At 47.3% G+C, this 17,046-nt stretch overlaps 1 protein-coding gene across 5 annotated transcripts in view; it reads right to left on the reverse strand.

Annotated features, from left to right (window-relative positions):
* The window catches only part of VTI1A (vesicle transport through interaction with t-SNAREs 1A), a 464,597-nt gene that overhangs the window by 84,837 nt on the left and 362,714 nt on the right, over positions 1-17,046 (reverse strand). For 2 of the 5 annotated variants that reach the window (XM_032177827.2, XM_032177835.2), the window contains one exon: positions 1,473-6,508. The exons of 2 other annotated variants lie outside the window; for them this stretch is intronic. In XM_032177827.2, coding sequence (XP_032033718.1) covers positions 6,415-6,508 — 94 coding nt within the window. In that variant the 3' untranslated portion in view covers positions 1,473-6,414. Of the gene's footprint in view, positions 1-1,472; positions 6,509-17,046 lie in introns of those variants that run through there. One more of the 5 variants, XM_058436018.1, reaches the window with a different exon arrangement.

The raw sequence follows: 17,046 nt of genomic DNA on the forward strand, positions 1-17,046 counted from the left end.
TGGGATGAGACAGGGGAGAGTAACGGGAAAATGTGGTACAGGATGCCGAAGTGCTTGTCAGCGCTGGGGGTATAATAGGGCCCCCACAGGTGTCAGCCCGGGATGCCTCTATGGCCTGGGTCCTTGGCAGAACATTCTGGGGGAGAAACTGGAGCGGGAGGATGTGTTCATTCTCAACTCTGGGGCCTCGTCATGAAAAAACATTTCTCTCTAACTTAGGTGCTTTCCCTGGCAAAATAAGTGAAAAACAGCAAAGTTGCGGCAACGAAGTGGCACTGAGCTGGAGAGGGCCTGGGCTCCCCCAGGTATTGTCCCCTCCTGAACACACCTGGAGGAGGCCGGGGAAATGGGAGGGGGAGAGGCGGCTGTGCTGAGCGGCGCTGGTCCTGCCCCCAGGAAAAGCCCTGGCAGCTCTCGGCGGAGCCGCGTGTGCAGCCGATCAATACGGCTTCGGAGCCGCTGAGCTATTATTCACGCCAAAGGGCCTTGTTTGGATGAAGGGAAGGAGGGGGTGCGCGAGTTCATGGAATCACAGTCCAGAGCTCTGCTTCCTGGCGATTGCCCCCTCTGTGATGCCTGAGTTCTTTATGTAGCACGAGTAACGAGCGATTCCGGATGAGGAAGTGCTTTCCCCACAGCACGCTGGGAGCCCAGGAGCTATGGCCACAGGGGTGTGTGACTGGGGCAGGGGGGCCTGGAGAGATGCACCCTGTCTTTCCCCCTCTTTAGCTCCTCCTGAAGAAGGGCAGTGATGAGCTCAGGGGGGCCTACTTGCCCTTGCTATACCCTGGTGCTGGGAAAACCCTCCATCTCTCACCTGTCCACCCTCTGCTACCTAACCCCCAACACAGCGTGCCCCATCCTGCCATCTTGCTTTTGCCCTGTTCGCCTCTGGTAAGCTGGCTCCTTGTTACTGCGCTGGAATCCCAATAGAGATGGGAACTCACTCGGTACTCCCTGCGTCTGCCCTCCTCCACAACAGGACACTAACCCTGGCTCAGTCACTCCTTTCAGGAAGTCTTGGCTCCAGTGACACACTCTTGCTGCCTGGGCCTGGCTGCTCTCATCCATCTTGGGTGCAATACTTGTGGCTTCAGGAGCTTTTCTGAGCTGTCCATGCAGTCACCTGCCCTGTTTAACAAAGACTGGCATCTGGTCTGAGAGCCACCTGACTGCTGACATTATGTGGCCAGCCTCTGGCAGGTGCCACTGGTCTCAGTCTGATGGGTCACAGGCAAAGTGAAGCCACCAGAATATCTCTTGGGGGCTAGTTTAGAGTTAGAGAGTTACAGCATAGGGTGAGGTCGAGTTTGAGCTAGTCTCAGGAAGACCCTCAACCAGGGTCACTGGGAGTTGGACTGAGGGTGGCTCTTCACAGAGCCAGCTTGCTTTCTTTCTTTCTTTCTTTCTTTCTTTCTTTCTTTCTTTCTTTCTTTCTTCCTTCCTTCCTTCCTTCCTTCCCTTCCCCTTCCTTCCTTCCTTCCTTCCTTCCTTCCTTCCTTCCTTCCTTCCTTCCTTTCTTTTGGAAAAATGGCTCTCGGTACCTTTTCTGTTGAGGTGTGAAGGCCATCCCATGGGGGACAGATTGTCATGTGGCTAATTTATCCTGGATTGAAATGGAGGCTTGAGATCCCCCAAAGCCTGGCATGTCTGCTGTTCCTACGCCCATGGTAACCAAAGAGGCTTGAGGCCAGGTCTCACCTGGCTCGTGCCTGCCGGGCAGTTACCTCCCATGCCATGGCTCCTGCAGGACCATCTGTCCTTGGGTGGGTGATGCTGAGAGATGCTACAATGAGCAAGGAACATGCACCACCTCTTCCCCTCACACCCATGGTGGAGCTACATAAGGGGCCTGGTCCCTCTGCGGGTGGGAGAAAGGAACTTCCCATTCCCTGATATTGACCCAACACCCCTGCCCTGAAGTGTCAATGAACCAGGCCTCTGAGGGTGGCTTCCATGGTTATATAAACTCCTCGAACAAACAGGGTGAGCAGACATAGACAGCAGCCATAGCATGGAGAAGGCCACTGACTTCCAATTTAGGATGAGGACGATGGGGCTCTGTCCTCCCTGGCCCTACAAGCTCATGGTCCATGGAAAAGAAGAGCCATTCACCAATAGCAACTCACAGAAAGGAAAAAGGACAGAACGCCCATCTCAGCAAAGTGTCTCCCTGTTGCATATTAGGGAAGCGCTGTTTGTAATGAGCTCCAGTTGACTGCACGGAGATGCCCAAGACATACCCCCAATCAGACCCTCCCCGAACCAGCCAACCAGACACACATCTTCCTTTAAGACATCTCTACTGGCTCTCCCGCCTGCCCACATCCCTGCAACCACACACCCAGCCAAAGGGGAAGGCAAGTGGCTTGGAGACTAGGCACTCATGGTGGTTCCTCTGAAACCAGTGCTGACCACAACCAACCAACAGAACTTGGCTCTGAACTTCCCCTCCACACACACGCTTCTCCCAGGAAAGCCACCTCCACTCCCAAGCATGGAGTGCCTCACTAGGCTAGCAGTTCAAACCAAAGGGATGAGGAAATCGTCACTTCTAGTTAATTCTCCACTACGTAGACAAACTGCTATAAATATTTATGATGGGAAATTTCATTATTTAAAAATTCTGCTCTAAATTTCCAGCTCACTCCATGAAGAACGCCTGCTGAACAGGTTGCAAATTAAGAACAATTATTTTTCTCTTCTGCATTTGAATATAACTTACAGCTAAAGTCATTTAAAGGGGTTAACATCAACCTTAATTAAATATTAAAGTGTGCCTGTACCTGCTGCTATTGTTGCCCCTTCGAATAAGATATAACCTATTTTTGACAAGTTTTCATCTTTCTCTGTGGAAGACGCTACATGAAACCAAATCAGTGGCAAAGAGGAGAGTAATGAATAATCTATTTCATATTCCAACAGTACCCAGAGCTCGGAGTGGAAAAATATTCAGTCAGATGATGGCAAGAGGCTGCTGGGGTACCACATGACACAGCTAATGTTTAAATAATAATAATAAAAAAAAGCGATAAACAAATCATTAGCCCTTAACAGTTGTTTAATGCAATTTGTTAATGAACGTAATGGTGGGGACTAATAATGAAAGAAAATAAAAACGTCTAAACAGGCGCCAAGTTGCTGGCAATGTGCAATTATTTCCTTGTCAAGTTTTTATGATTTAATGAGCCCCTCTGGGACTGACGGCTGTCAGTCAGTCGTGACTTTTTGACACCATTACAACTTCAAATACAGCAGCAGGCAGGCTGTTTTCCTCGGATTTGAAATACTGAAATGATCTGACAGTTTTAAAGAAAAGATGTGCAAAAAAAAAGAAAAGGAGAAAGAGAGGGAGAGAAAGACAGTTGCTTTTCCTTTCTTTCTTTTTTTTCCCCCTCCCTTCTTCTATGGCTTGATAATCTCTGGATGCTGTTTGGTAATGAAAACCCAATCACTGAGGTCATTATCTGATGAGGTTTTTGGAACAGGCAGGCTTTTTTCCCCCTCTTTATTTCTTTACTTAATGATAACCCTCAATGGGCTTGCCCCGCATGGGATGGCCAGAGCCGCACAATTTTGTTCACCATTAATTTCAGCCTTTGAAGCTCAGGGCTCAGAAGCAGTAGCAAAGCAAACCCCCCACCAAGCTGGTTCCAAAATAAGACAATCCAGCCTGCCTTAAACAGAATAGCAAATGGCCTCCCAGCCCAGGCCCGGCAGCTGACGTCAGGCCCGCTGCATTTGCAGGCATTTGCCTTCAACATGGATCATTTGAAACTCTTTACAACTTAAGAGACTTTAATTAAATTGCTTTTGATTCTGGAGTGGGGTAGCATCCACTTTATTTATTCTGTCAGGGAAACTGTTTAGTCTGCATGAATTTTATATGGCAAGGGCTTCTCTTCTTCCTCCTCCATGTCTTCATCTTCCCCCCAACCACTCCCTTAAACATCATTTTTAACAAGGGCTCCCAACTTGAGAAATATTCGTCAAAGTCTACACCCTAAGTACCTAGAACCTCTCACAGATCTGCTTTGCTATCTGCTTCAAGTTTGTGAACGTTATTCCTTTCCTGGTGGGGCAGGGAAGGAAGGAGAGCAATTGGCCTCTGCTGGGGATCCCCTAAGTCTTTTCTGCAGTGTCCAGGAGAACCAGGAAGGAGTTGAGGGACGCTTCTGACCAGCTTCCTCACAAAGCACTCACTTGTCTGGCCTAGGTGGTTGCTCTCAAGGAGGTTTGATGAAGCTGTTAGGCCAAGGGTTATCTGTTCATATTCTTCCCACTCCCAAGGTTGAATTGGGGTAAAATCACAGGCAAGAGCTGATAAAGACATAGAACCTGAACAAAAAAAGCTATTGAGAGGTGAGCAATGCCTTCCTCCTTTCTCATTTTGTCTACTTCAACACGAACGCCACGATTCAGTGAAATATTTAGAAGGCGGCAGGTTTAGATGATCCGATCAATCTTGCTTGCTAGGTGGCCTTGGGAAGAGTCTGCCGCGTCGTAGATGGGATGGCCGTGCAAAGTGCAGCTGGTAACTGGTTATACACTTTAGCTAAGATCAACAGTTTCGAAGGAAGCCACCAGAGGGGCTGGTGTAATACTTGACGACTATTCGTGTGTCGGAATGAGAAAAGGGTTGTTTGTTTGTTTCCTTGCTTTTTAATGGTTCTTAGATGTGGTCAGCATGTACAGTATTCCGTTATCAGAATACAAGATTCTTGCTGAGACGGATCCCTTAAGCCGACAGGAAAATTAGCATAGCTTCCTGCTCCTTCTCTGTCCTGCTTCCCTCGGCCAAAATCCCACACCATCCCTCCGAAGTAAAGGCTGCAGCTTTATTTACACAATACTAAATGATTTATCTGAACACATGCAGGCCTTGGCCTGTTTTGATAAGTGCAATTTCTCTGGTGGATTCTGCCATTCTGCATTTCCTCTCTAAACCATAATGGTTTTCTTCTGAGTTGGGAAAAATATCAAGCACTACATCCAGGTGATCTTGATCCATGGGCACAGGTGGTTAGCATTTTTGATGAAGAGAACAGGTTTGCTTTTCAAGGATTCAAAGCTTCTAATTATATTCCAAAGATAGTACGGACCAGTAAGTGCCCATGAAGTCTTGAGAAAAACACATTCTGCTTTGTGACTACGGGGGAAACGACCTCAGCTTGGGCAACTTTTAAGCCTGATCACAAATGAGCTCATTTTGAACGCAATTCCTGGTTACCTCAGACGGAAAAAAATGAAAAGAAAAAAATCACAAAGCATATTAGAAGTTTGAATACATAGTGAATTCAGGAAAGGCTTGCTAACATTTGTTAGTTGAAAACCCAAGCCATTCCTTTTGTAACAATCTGCCATCCTCTATTCTTTTAAAGGAGGTTAGGGAACGTTTTCGGTGAAGTTTATCTCTGGTGGACCCTCCTATAGGACTCTCCCATATTTATAATCACATTTGAAATTTCACACTGATGGAGTCATGTTCTTGCTCTTACTGAAATATTCATGGTCTCTTTACATACTGGAATGGATGTGGAGAGAACCTTGTCAGACCTTTGGCATGTATGAGGACTGCTTTTGGCAGTGCAGATATTAAAACCGAAAGGATACAGAGATGCTTACACAGGTCAGGGAAGACGAGGTCACAATTAAATGCTGTACCAGGGCTCACTTTGCCAGCAGATTCTGGGGAGTATGGGATTTGGGGAAGGCAAGGAAATATTTCTTGTAGCCAGTAATCAAAGTTGTGAACAGTGAATAGTGGGCAGGCTCAGCAAAAAAAATATTTTTGGGTTTAAAAAAAAAATTATGCAATAGAAAAACAGGGAAAGTGCTAAGTCAATTTCCTGTACAACTGACATTAAATACCGACCTTTACAATGAAAGCACTCAGGCAGGTTGATGACTATATTCATGAGGCCTGTGTAGGAACAGGGCTGGCTTGCTGGACTGGGTCACTGACTCCATCCCCTGCTTTTTGCTGCATTTTTATCCTCAGACATCACAGAAGAGCTTTTCAGCAACAAGAGGCGTATGACAAACAGAAGCTCTCGTGACTGACTCATCGTGTCCTCTCCCAAACCACGGCCCTTGACACGTCCAAAGGGCTAGGAGGAGTGTCACTGGGGCTATTTTGGCTAGTTGATGACATTAGCAAAAAGGTAAATAAACATTCACCTTCCCCTCTAAAAAACGAATCTGGGTGAAGACAAACCTCGAAAAGGAAACCAACCCACATGCAAACAGGAATAGAAAATATTTTTACACTCTTTGCACTTCAGCCCAACGGCGGTGAGGGAGAGGGAGGGTCACCCGGGGCCTGTCAGCGCAACAGAATGATTCATGTGACCATTTTGTCTTAATTACTCAGAACAAGCTGTTGTTGCTGTTTATCAAGGGAGAGCAGATACATCAGTGTCTTCTGACAGAAAAAGTGATCGCCATCAGGATGGTGATGACCACGACGATCCCTAGGATGACGAGCAGGATGCGGTTCTGGATGATTCTAGGAGACAGCAAAGGAGAAAAAACACACACAGATAAGTGGAGGGCCTTCCCACAAACGCCGTCCGCCATCCGAGGCCAGGTTGGCTAATCAAACGGCAGCTTCGCAGGTGGGGGTGGGGAGCGTGTATATGTGTGTGTGTGTGTGTGTGTGTGTGTGTGTGTGTGTGAAAGAGACATCACGCAGCTTTCTGGTTCCACAAACGATCCACGAGGAAACGAAAGACTCCACACGATTGTCACGCTGCCCTCCGAGAAATGCTTACTGCAAAGCTAAGGCGAATCAAATGGCTTTCTAGGCTCAGAAAACCATGTAGCCTCTTTAAGTGATCAAGGGCCCCTTGCGAGCTTCTCTTTTTAATTTAAAAGGCGAGACAAGCCTCATTTTTTGCAGTGTTTCCTGTTAAAGTAAAAGACTCCAAGGAAACACATGTCAGTAAGGTACTTACCTGCACAAAAATACCTGGGGAAAAGTAAAACAGAGACTAAGGAAGAAAAGGATGGGATTAAGAAACAAGTGTCAAATGTGCAGCTTAGGCTATGAAACCGTCATCTGTCACTGTGGCTCATGCTCCGTTACGCTAGGAGGAAACGTTACATTTGCTCCATAGCAAGAAAGATGGAAATGAGAAATATACAATCTACTCAAGGTGCCTGTTGTGCGTCTGTTGCTGGGCCTTCACCTCCAGGGATTCTACCCTCCCTGGGTTCTGGCTGGGCTGCATGCTGATGGGGAACCAGCAACTCAGAAGGGGGACCAGAGTGGAGACACACGCTCCCAGATGCCTGCAGAGAGCTTCTGATGAGGTTGTTTCATAATTTGTTACCTCATTCGGAGAAAAGAGGTCGAACATCAGAATGCTTTGTTGAGAGTTTCAAAGGGAACCTAGGTCAAACAGCCGTGCCCACGCTCGCTCTCACAGAGCCGCACGGAAATAGAGACATAGGCTGGCTGGCAGTCTAGCCAGCTATCTGTCCACCTTAAAACCCCACGGCAAACCCCATCCAACCCTCCTCCAAATACCAAGCAGCAAAAGGCCTGCTGCCCTACTCCAGTCACCAAACACTGGACATGGGTCTTCCATGGGGAGGAGCTGGGGGGATGAAGCCGGGCCCCCCACGGAACAGAGAACCCACACCCCTACTTTGTATCTTCACACACACACAAAAATCCTTGCAGGGTATTTGCAGCCTTTTCTAGTTCCTAGATGAGTTTCTCTCCTGGAAGGATGACATCAGGTTGTAGTTTTAGTCGGATTCCTCCTCACCCATCCCCTTCTTCTCCAAACCTAAATGGTTGAATGGAAACTGTCATATCAGACCAACCCACTCCCTTGTGGCCCCCTAAAAGGACCAGCTCTTTCTCCTCCTGACAGGTAACAAAATGATCGCATTTGCTGACACGTCTTCCGCAAAACTGCCTTAGTGCCTCTGTCCACTCTCCTCGCAGGAGATGAATGGTCCACTTGGTCCTCATTTATCACGCAAGGCTCGGCTAAGATCTGTCTCGTTTAGTTCTTCCCTTCCCCACTAGAAAGTCTGCACGCCGACATTAATTCTTCGGTGATGACAGCTAATTCAGACTTAACAGGCCGTCCTTACTCAAGAGGCAGGAAGATTCTCTGTCCCCCAAATAAATAAATAAAAACAGGACTTCATGGCTTATTATAGTGAGGCTAATTATGAACACTGATCGGTGCTACTTGGTGGCTCTGTTTAAAACCCAAATTGATTTTTTCCCCCTTTTCTCTGGAAGGGACAGAAGCCTTCAGAACAGTCCCTACACATCCCATTTGGCCAAGTCACTGTCAAAATCTCTATTTACCACAGTCACCCGCATCAGACTTGCAAAAGAAATCAGCAAAATTGAAACTCAGCAGTGAAACAGATTAAAAGCATGAAAACTCTTTAAAATTCTGCCTTAAGTAATCTACAGTAGTGTGTCTCTTGTACAGCTTGGTGACAACCATTTTATTTGTGGGTTGAGGGCCCCAAGGCATCCATGATGCTAATTTAGAAAGGATTAACTGTGGGTGTTACTTGTTCAATCTGAGGCACGGTAAGAAATATGAATACACACGAATCCCTAAATCCTCATCTCTTCCCTAGCCTTCCTAATTGGGCTTCACCCCCTCTTTGGTGCACCCACAGGGCCTGGCGGCTTCCCCTCCACCACCCGCTCTGTTGCTTCCAAGGACCCAACCTGTGTGGACTGGGACCATGTGGAATTCACCTCTACCACCCAGCACATGGCACAGTCGCTGGCACACAGGTACTCAAAAGAGAACGGCCCAAAGAGTGATCATGAAAGAATGCAGTCTCTGGTAACTGTAATCTTCCATTCAAAGGAGAATGGAGAAGAAGTCTGTGCAATTAATTTGCAGGAAAATCTCAGGAAGTCTGCATGGAAAAGGTTAAAGTTCAAAGTTGAAGCAAGCCCCGCCAAAGATGAAACTTCCTACCATCACGCCTTCTCAGCACTACTGGGTCTTCTCCCTGAAGCTAGAAGGAACTCCTGTGCGCTGGGTGGGGGGCGGGGTGTCAGCAGGAAAGGGCATTTGCTTTCAAATCAAATGCTGGCAGACATTTGGGAGGAAGAGTAGAGGGGGGTGGGGAAAGAGTTGAAACAGAGAGAGCTCTAAGTAAGCTTGACTGGCTGGGTCGTCCACCCAACTTTGGACCTCAAAGGAATTGTGCAAATGTGATACCCCTCAGGACCAGAAAAGTGAACTCTCAGGGCATCTGGGTGGATAGGACTGAGCCAGTTTGGAAGGGGGAAATACAGGCTGGCATTGGTGGGCCCCATCTGTGAGGAAGCTTAGGTGCAATCGCAGCCAGGGGCTGCCGGCCTGTATTGCTGTAGGCAAAGCAGAAAGGAATGCAGAGTTTGGAGACAATCAGAAAAACCAGCCAGGCCAAGGGGTTCCCAGCTAGTGAGATGGCGGCGAAGGAACTTGGGGAGAAGCCCAAAGTAACTTCCTCCTAACTTTGGGCAAGGGGAGGGCTTTATGTTGAACTAGGTCTGCAGCAAGCCGTCTTAATCTCCCTTTTGAAAATGCAAAGTGTGTTTACCCAGTAAATAATTTAAGAAAGAATATACACTTGAAAGAAGACATCCATTGAAACAGCCAGGCTAAATTGCCTCCAGGCAAAAACTTGTGCATTTGCATGCTGCATTCTATTAACTGAGCACACTGTGGCTTTAAAAGAATGCAGAGCCAAAATAAAAGGAATGTGGGCCCGAAACATCAAGGATTCTCCAAGTTTACATTATGAATCACAGTGCTGTTGATACAAGATGAATTAACCATTTACTTTGAGGCTGAACTCACAAAGTACTATTGAAAGTACTGATCCCCATATGGAACCCAGGGAGCGGTTAATCTTTCCATTGCCAGTCTCCTCCCAGCCTGGAAACGAGCTCCTGCGTGTGGCAGCCGGAATCACAGAAGGCTGGTTCCAGTGCAGGGGGCAGGCGCAGCACCTGGCACAGTTCTCTGCTCTTGCTCGAGGAGCCCAGGAATTCCACTGGAACAGGCATTACGAGTGTTCTCCAATATCCAGTTCTCCTCTACTTCCAGGCATGGACTGCACTCACCTTAATGTTAGGCGTGGTCATGGAACTAGCTTTGGCTAAAGTAATGAGAGCAAAAGTTCTGAGTGTCACTGCCAGCTGGAGGCATCTAACTTCCAGTGTTTGTCTCTCTAGCTGGCTCTTCCTGCGGTTTTGATTTGGGGAGGGGGGTGCTGTATTGTTCCAGAGAGTGCAAGTTATAGGACGGTGGTAACATCTTCTGCCTGGATCCTGCAGTCATTATGTAAAGGGCCACTGTCCTGGAGATGCACCTGGACTCCCAGTTGACTTGCATTAAGCCATTGAGGACTGGGGGTTGTCACTGCCGAATACCATAAGCCATTTTACCCTGAGTGATACGCTACTGTCGGCCTCTCAGATAAGACGAGGCATCTGGCCAAGCCAAGAGAGGCTCTGGTTTCATGTATTTCAGAAGCTAAGGTATGATGAAGACTGATAAGATTTTTTTTTTCCTTGAAGAACAGGTTTTTGCCTCTTGGTTTTCAAAAGCTGGGAACCTTTTCTGACCTCTTGGTCACGACACTTTTCACTGAAGAATCAGGAGCTTCTTCCAGCCAATGCTCCTGTGTATTGATGAGTGATGATATCATGCATGAGGCCTCACCAGGCCTAGCCAGGTGTCTGCTTCCTGTGTACAGCAGATCTACAGTGGCTGCGTTCGTTTCCCTATTCCAAACAGCTGATGCTACCCCAGCTCCAGGGGTACAGCTGCGACTGAGGCTGAGATGGTCAGTATATTCCATGCCCCTGGCCATGGTAACTGGACCAGGAGCAGGCTTGTGACTTAAGTCTATCCAACAGAGTGGATCTCAGCAACTTTGCTTGAAATGCCGGGTCACCTGGACAGTTTGGTGCGTGGATGTCAGGCTGGATCCACTGCAGCCCTTTTGATTCATTGAGGGAAGCCAACCTAAGAAAGAAGTTGACCCACAGTGGGCAGAGAAATAGAACCCCAGTCCTGAAGACAGAGAACTTTAATTTTTAAATTTTTATTTTATTTTTTTGAGACGGAGTCATTCTCTGTGGCCAGGCTGGAGTGCAGTGGTGCGATCTCAGTTCACTGCAAACTCCGCCTCCCGAGTTCAAATGATTCTCGTGCCTCAGCCTTCCAAGTAGTTGGGATTACAGGCACCTGCCACCAGGTCTGGCTAATTTTTGTATTTTTAGTAGAGATGGGGTTTCATCGTGTTGGCCAGCCTGGTTCCAAACTTCTGACCTCAGGTTCTGCCCACCTCAGCCTCCCAAAGTGCTGGGATTACAAGTGTGGGCCACCATGCCAGGCCAACAGTGAACTTTTTTTTTTTTTTTAAATCAAACCACCCTTTCTTTGGACTTTAACTTATATGAGAAAATAAACTGACTTTATTTTCCAAAGTTAGTTTGAATTGGGTCTTCTGTTATTTATGACCAAAAAGCGTTTTCAGGTTGAGTCACCCTGATTCCAAAACCAAGTCCTTGATCTATGGCATATGTGCATTCTTCCCTCCTCTTCCAAGAGGCATTTCCTGGCTATGCCCCTCTCGTATTCTCCTATCTCCCTATGCATCTGTCTTTCCAGTACATTGACTACAGTCCCCAGTAAAAAGTGGACCTTCCACAGTCCGAATTTCCTTTGTCTTTTGTATCCCTGATGCTTAACACAGAGCTTGGCATAAAGGTTCTCAAAACATGCTTGCTGAGTGAAGAAATCAGAGACTCTACCTCCATGTGCTCAGGGTCATGTGGTTACTGCTCTCCTGGTTTCTAAGGGCTGCTTGTAGACAAGCATAGCTTTAGGACTTAGCTGTTAGCCACTGTCCCATTAAGGATGCCAGCAGAGTCCCAACTCTTTTACAAGCCTGTATTCATTAGCTGCAGAGTGGCAGACACTTTACAGGTTCAGAGCAGCATCCTGCCTTCCTGCCTGGCCGACTGGCCCTGAATAATAATGCCCCACTTTTGGGGTCTGATGGAACAGTAACAATTAGCAACCGTGAGAGCATGGGATAAATTCTGAGCAAAGGAGCCCAGATCTGCTTCTCTCTAGGCACTTCCCAAAACATGGGCCAAAGCTCTTTAAATTCCATATCCAATTCAACGTTAGTGTTCACCAGAAAGAAATGAAAGCAGGAGTAGGAGAAACAGTTAATTGTCATCTGCCTCAAATGCTCACTTTAATTGGAAGGGTTATTTTCAGAGCTGGGGACACGTTTGCCTCTGAGCTAGAGCTGTGTGGTTATCATGCTGCCTAATAATGCCCATCTTGGGTCTTCTATGTCCTGCATCTCTAGGAGGAATCCTCAGCCCCATCCCTAGAATTCAGGGAGGCTGACCCCACTCTGATTCCACAGGTGGGCATATGACCCAGGCAGGCCCAGCCAATTACAGCTCTCTAGCTCTTGCACTACCATTTGCTCAAGGATTGGTCTGCCACTCAAGCCAGATGGAGTTCCTCTTGGGATTCTTCCTGGAAAATCAAGAAAAAGATACTGTCTTTACTGAGATTGACTGTCAGGACATTGAGAACCTGGAGCTGCCGAGGACCATTCTTACTACCGTACCGGATGAGGCTGCCTGAAAGAAGCCGACACCAGAGGAATGCAGAGCCGAGAGATGAAGAAAAAGAGACGGATTCCTGAAGACATATTTGAACCCCTGCTTCCTGCTGTGTGCCTGAAACCTGAAGAGTCACACTTCAGCTTCCCAGTTACAGGAGCCAAACAATTCCCCATTGACTGCAGCAAGTATGGTTGGGGATTCTCTCATTTTCTTTTCTTTTTTTTTTTTTTTTGAGATGCAGTCTCGCTTTGTCACCCAGGCTGGAGTGCAGTGGCAAGATCTCAGCTCACTGCAACCTCCACCTCCCAGGTCCAAGTGATTCTCCTGCCTCAGCCTCCCAAGTAGCTGAGATTACAAGTGCTGCCACCACGCCCAGCTACTTTTTGTATTTTTAGTAGAGATGAGGTTTCGCCATGTTGGCCAGGCTGTTCTTGAACTCCTGACCTCAGGTGATCTGCCCACCTCAGCCTCCCAAAGTGCTGGGATTACAGGCATGAGGCACTGCGCCCGGCCTCTTACTTTAAATCATACTGATTGTACTGGATTGAACAGTGTCCCTGCAAATTCATGAGGTTCCACCTGGAACCTCAGAATGTGACCTTATTTGGAAATAGGGTCCTTTTTATTTTTTATTTTTAAGAGACAGAGTCTTGGCCTATTGCCCAGGCTGGAGGGCAGTGGTGCAATCATAGCTCACTGCAGCCTTGAACTCTTGGACTCAAGTGATCCTCCCACCTCAGCCTCCCAAGTAGCTGGGACTACAGGCATGCACAACCGCACCTGGCTAATTTTTAAATTTTTTGTAGAGACAGGGTCTCACTATGTTTCCCAGGCTGGTCTTGATCTCCTGGCCTCAAGAGATCCTCTTGCCTCGGCCTCCCAAAGTGCTGGGATTACAGTCACAAGCTCCATGCCGAGCCACCACCATGCCCAGCCTGGAAAGAAGGTCTTTGTGGATGTGATTCATTAGAGATCTTTTTTTTTTTTTTAATTATTTATTTTTTTTGAGACGGAGTTTCACTCTTGTTGCCCAGGCTGGAGTGTAATGGTGTGATCTCGGCTCACTGCAATCTCCGCCTCCCGGGTTCAAGTGATTCTCCTGCCTCAGCCTCCCAAGTAGCTGTGATTACAGGCGTGTGCCACCATGCCCAGCTAATTTTGTATTTTTAGTAGAGATGGGGTTTCACCATGTTGGCCAGGCTAGTTTCAAACTCCTGACCTCAGGTGATCCTCCTGCCTTGACCTCCCGAAGTGCTGGGATTACAGGCGTGAGCCACCACACCTGGACTTCATTAAGGATCTTGAGAGGCAATCATTCCAGATTTAGGGTGGCCCTAAATCCGATGACTGGTGTCCTTAAAAGAAGAGAGGACAAAGAGGGGCACATGAAGATGGAGGCAGAGACTGGAATGATGCTGCCACATGCCAAGGAATGTTGGGTCACCAGAAGCTGCAAGAGGCAAAGAAGAATTCTTCCCTTACACTTTTGGAGAGAGCATCGCCCTGTCAACTGCTTAACTTCAGACTTCTAGTCTTTGGAACTATGAGAGAATAACTGCATTTAAGCCACGTTGTTATGGCAGCCCTAGCAGCCCTGGAAAATGAATACACTGAGTGCTCGGATCCAGACCAGCATATGGAGCTGGTGATCTTATCTTGGGTTTCGTGATGACTGTTTTCCATGTCTCCACCTTCTTCCCCATGGCTGCACTGCACATTTACTGTGGATCTACACTAAGTCCTCCTCCAAAGGACAGGTCAGTCCCAGCCGAGTTCACAGAAGCTTTGCATGCAGCTGTGGGGCTAACAGTCTTCCGAAGCTGTTGATTCTTACATCTCAGAGTAAGAATTTCCATTCATGAGCAGAACAGGCAGTTTCCTGAAGCCATGTGAGATAAGGGGACTGAGGGGGCATGTGCCACAACACTCATTTCACAAAACTCCTGCCTCTGGAATAGGCCATTTAAAACAGGAAGAAGGCCAGGTACAGTGGCTCATGCCTGAAATCCCAGCACTTTGGGAGGCTGAGGAGGGAGGATCGCTTGAGCTTAGGAGTTTGAGACCAGCCTGGGCAACATAGAAAGACCCTCATCTCTGTGAAAAATTTAAAAAAAATTAGGCAGGTGTGGTGGCATGTGCTTGTGGTCCCAGCTATTAAGGAGGCTGAGGCAGGAGAATCACTTAAGCCTGAGGGTGAAATCGCAATGAGCTATGATTGCACTGCTGCATTCCAGCCTGGGTGACAGAGCGAGACCCTATCTCAAAAATAAAAAAAATAACGCCGGGCACTGTGGCTCATGCCTGTAATCCCAGCACTTTGGGAGGCGGAGGTGGGCAGATCACTTGAGGTCAGGAGTTTGAGACCAGCCTGGCCAACATGGTAAAATCCCATCTCTACTAAAAATACAAAAATTAGCCGGGTGTGGTGGCAACTGCCTGTAGTCCCAGCTCCTCGGGAGGCTGAGGCAGGAGAATCGCTTGAACCCGGGAGGTGGAAGTTTCAGTGAGCCAAGATCTTGCTACTGCAGTCCAGCCTGGGTGACAGAGTGAGACTCTGTCTCAAAAATAAAATAATAAAAAAAAAAAAAAGGAAGAAAACTAGATGCTATCTCTGGGCCAATCTACCAAGCCATCATCAGCCATTAGTAGCCCCCACAGGCTAACATCAATTTAGGTGTAGTCAGTCATCTGAGAGACCTGAGGGACTGGGACACAGTGGGGATAAGTTTTGATGGGCAGGGAGATGAGCACTTTCTCCAGCAAGGAACTGAGGAGCCAGAGCCACTCCCTGAGCCCTGGCATATCTAGATTAGGTCCTGAGTGAGGACTAGAGTCCCTTTGCCCTGTTTCTAAATTTTTCTTAATACTTAGCTTAACAGGAATCAGAACACTCTGTCTGTAGAGAGCCAGATAGTCAGTATATTAGTGTGCTAGGGCTGGCATAACAAAGTCCCACAGATTGGGCGGCTTCAACAACAGAAAGTTATTGTCTCCCAGTTCTGGAGGCCAGAAGTCCAAGGTCAAGGTGTTGGCAGGGTTGGTTCCCTGAGAGAGCAGTGAGAGAGTCTGATCCATGCCTCTCTCCCAGCTTCTGGTGGGTTGTCAGCCATATTTGGGGTCCCTTAGCTTGTACATGCATTGCCTAATCTCTGCCTTTGTTTTCACAAGGTGGTATCTCTGTGTGAGTGCCTGTGTTCAAGTTTCTCCTTTTAATAAGGACACCGGTCACATTGGTTTAGGAGCCCACCCTGTTCCCGTACCTCATCTTAACTAATTGCATTTGCAAAGATATTATTTCCAAATAAAGTCATATTCTGAGGTACTAGAGGTTAGTACTTCGACATATAAATTAAGGTGAGAGGCTGCAATTTAACCCATAACTAAACATTTTAGGCTTTGGGGACTACACAGTCTGTTACAACTACTCAACTTTGTTCTGGTAGTGTAAAGCAGCCAGTGACATATGTCAATGAATAAGCATGGCTGTGTTCCAATGCAATCTTTATTTACAGACACTAGAATCTGAGTTTTATAATTTTGAATGTGTATAATTTTCACATGTCAAAAATTCTTGAGTTTTTTCAACGATTTAAAAATGTAAAAGTATTATTAGCCCGTGGCTAAAACAGGAGGAAGGCTGGATATGGCCCACTCTCTGTGATTTGCCCACTCGTGATCTAAAAGCTAAAAGCTACTAGCTGGGCACAGTCGCTTACGACTGTAATCTCCACACACTGGGGAGGCTATGGTGGGAGGATCGCTTGAGGGCAGGAATTTGAGGCCAGCCTGGGCAACATGGTGAGACTCAAGGCTCTACAAAAAGTAAAAAAAAATATAGCTGGGCGTGGGACCTTTGGTCCCAACTACTCTGGAGGCTGAGGTGGGAGGATTGTTTAAGCCCAGCAGTTCAAGGCTGAAGTGACCTGTGATCACACGACTGCACTTCAGCCTGGGAGACAGAGCAGGACTCTGTCTCAAAAAAAAAAAAAAAAAAAGAAAAATCTAAAATCTACCTAGGGCAGCAGTCCTTGGTTGAAGAATGAAGAATGTGGTGGTCTTGGACAAGGCGTGAGCTGCACAGACAGGTCTGGCAGGTCGGGCTGAAGTCCCTCTGAAGAACAAAGGAAACACAGAGTCCCTGCCCTACGGGAACTTATGGTGTCACAATGAGCAATCAATGAATGACAGAAGCCTCACAACAAAGGCCACAATTAGAGTAATGCCAGGGCTGGGACAATGTGTTGTGTGCCCATAATCCGGTATTTACCTGGGGTGACCTAGAGCAAGTCACCCCATGACATTTGGGTTTCAGTTTCTTACCAAACAAAATCAGCCAACTCACCAACCACCCCAGGGAGGAGAGGACTAGCTCATTAAAGATTTTAAAGCACTCTGAAAAGCTCTTT

Source organism: Hylobates moloch, unplaced genomic scaffold (assembly GCF_009828535.3).
Source record: "Hylobates moloch isolate HMO894 unplaced genomic scaffold, HMol_V3 SCAFFOLD_3, whole genome shotgun sequence".
Lineage (NCBI taxonomy): Eukaryota > Metazoa > Chordata > Mammalia > Primates > Hylobatidae > Hylobates > Hylobates moloch.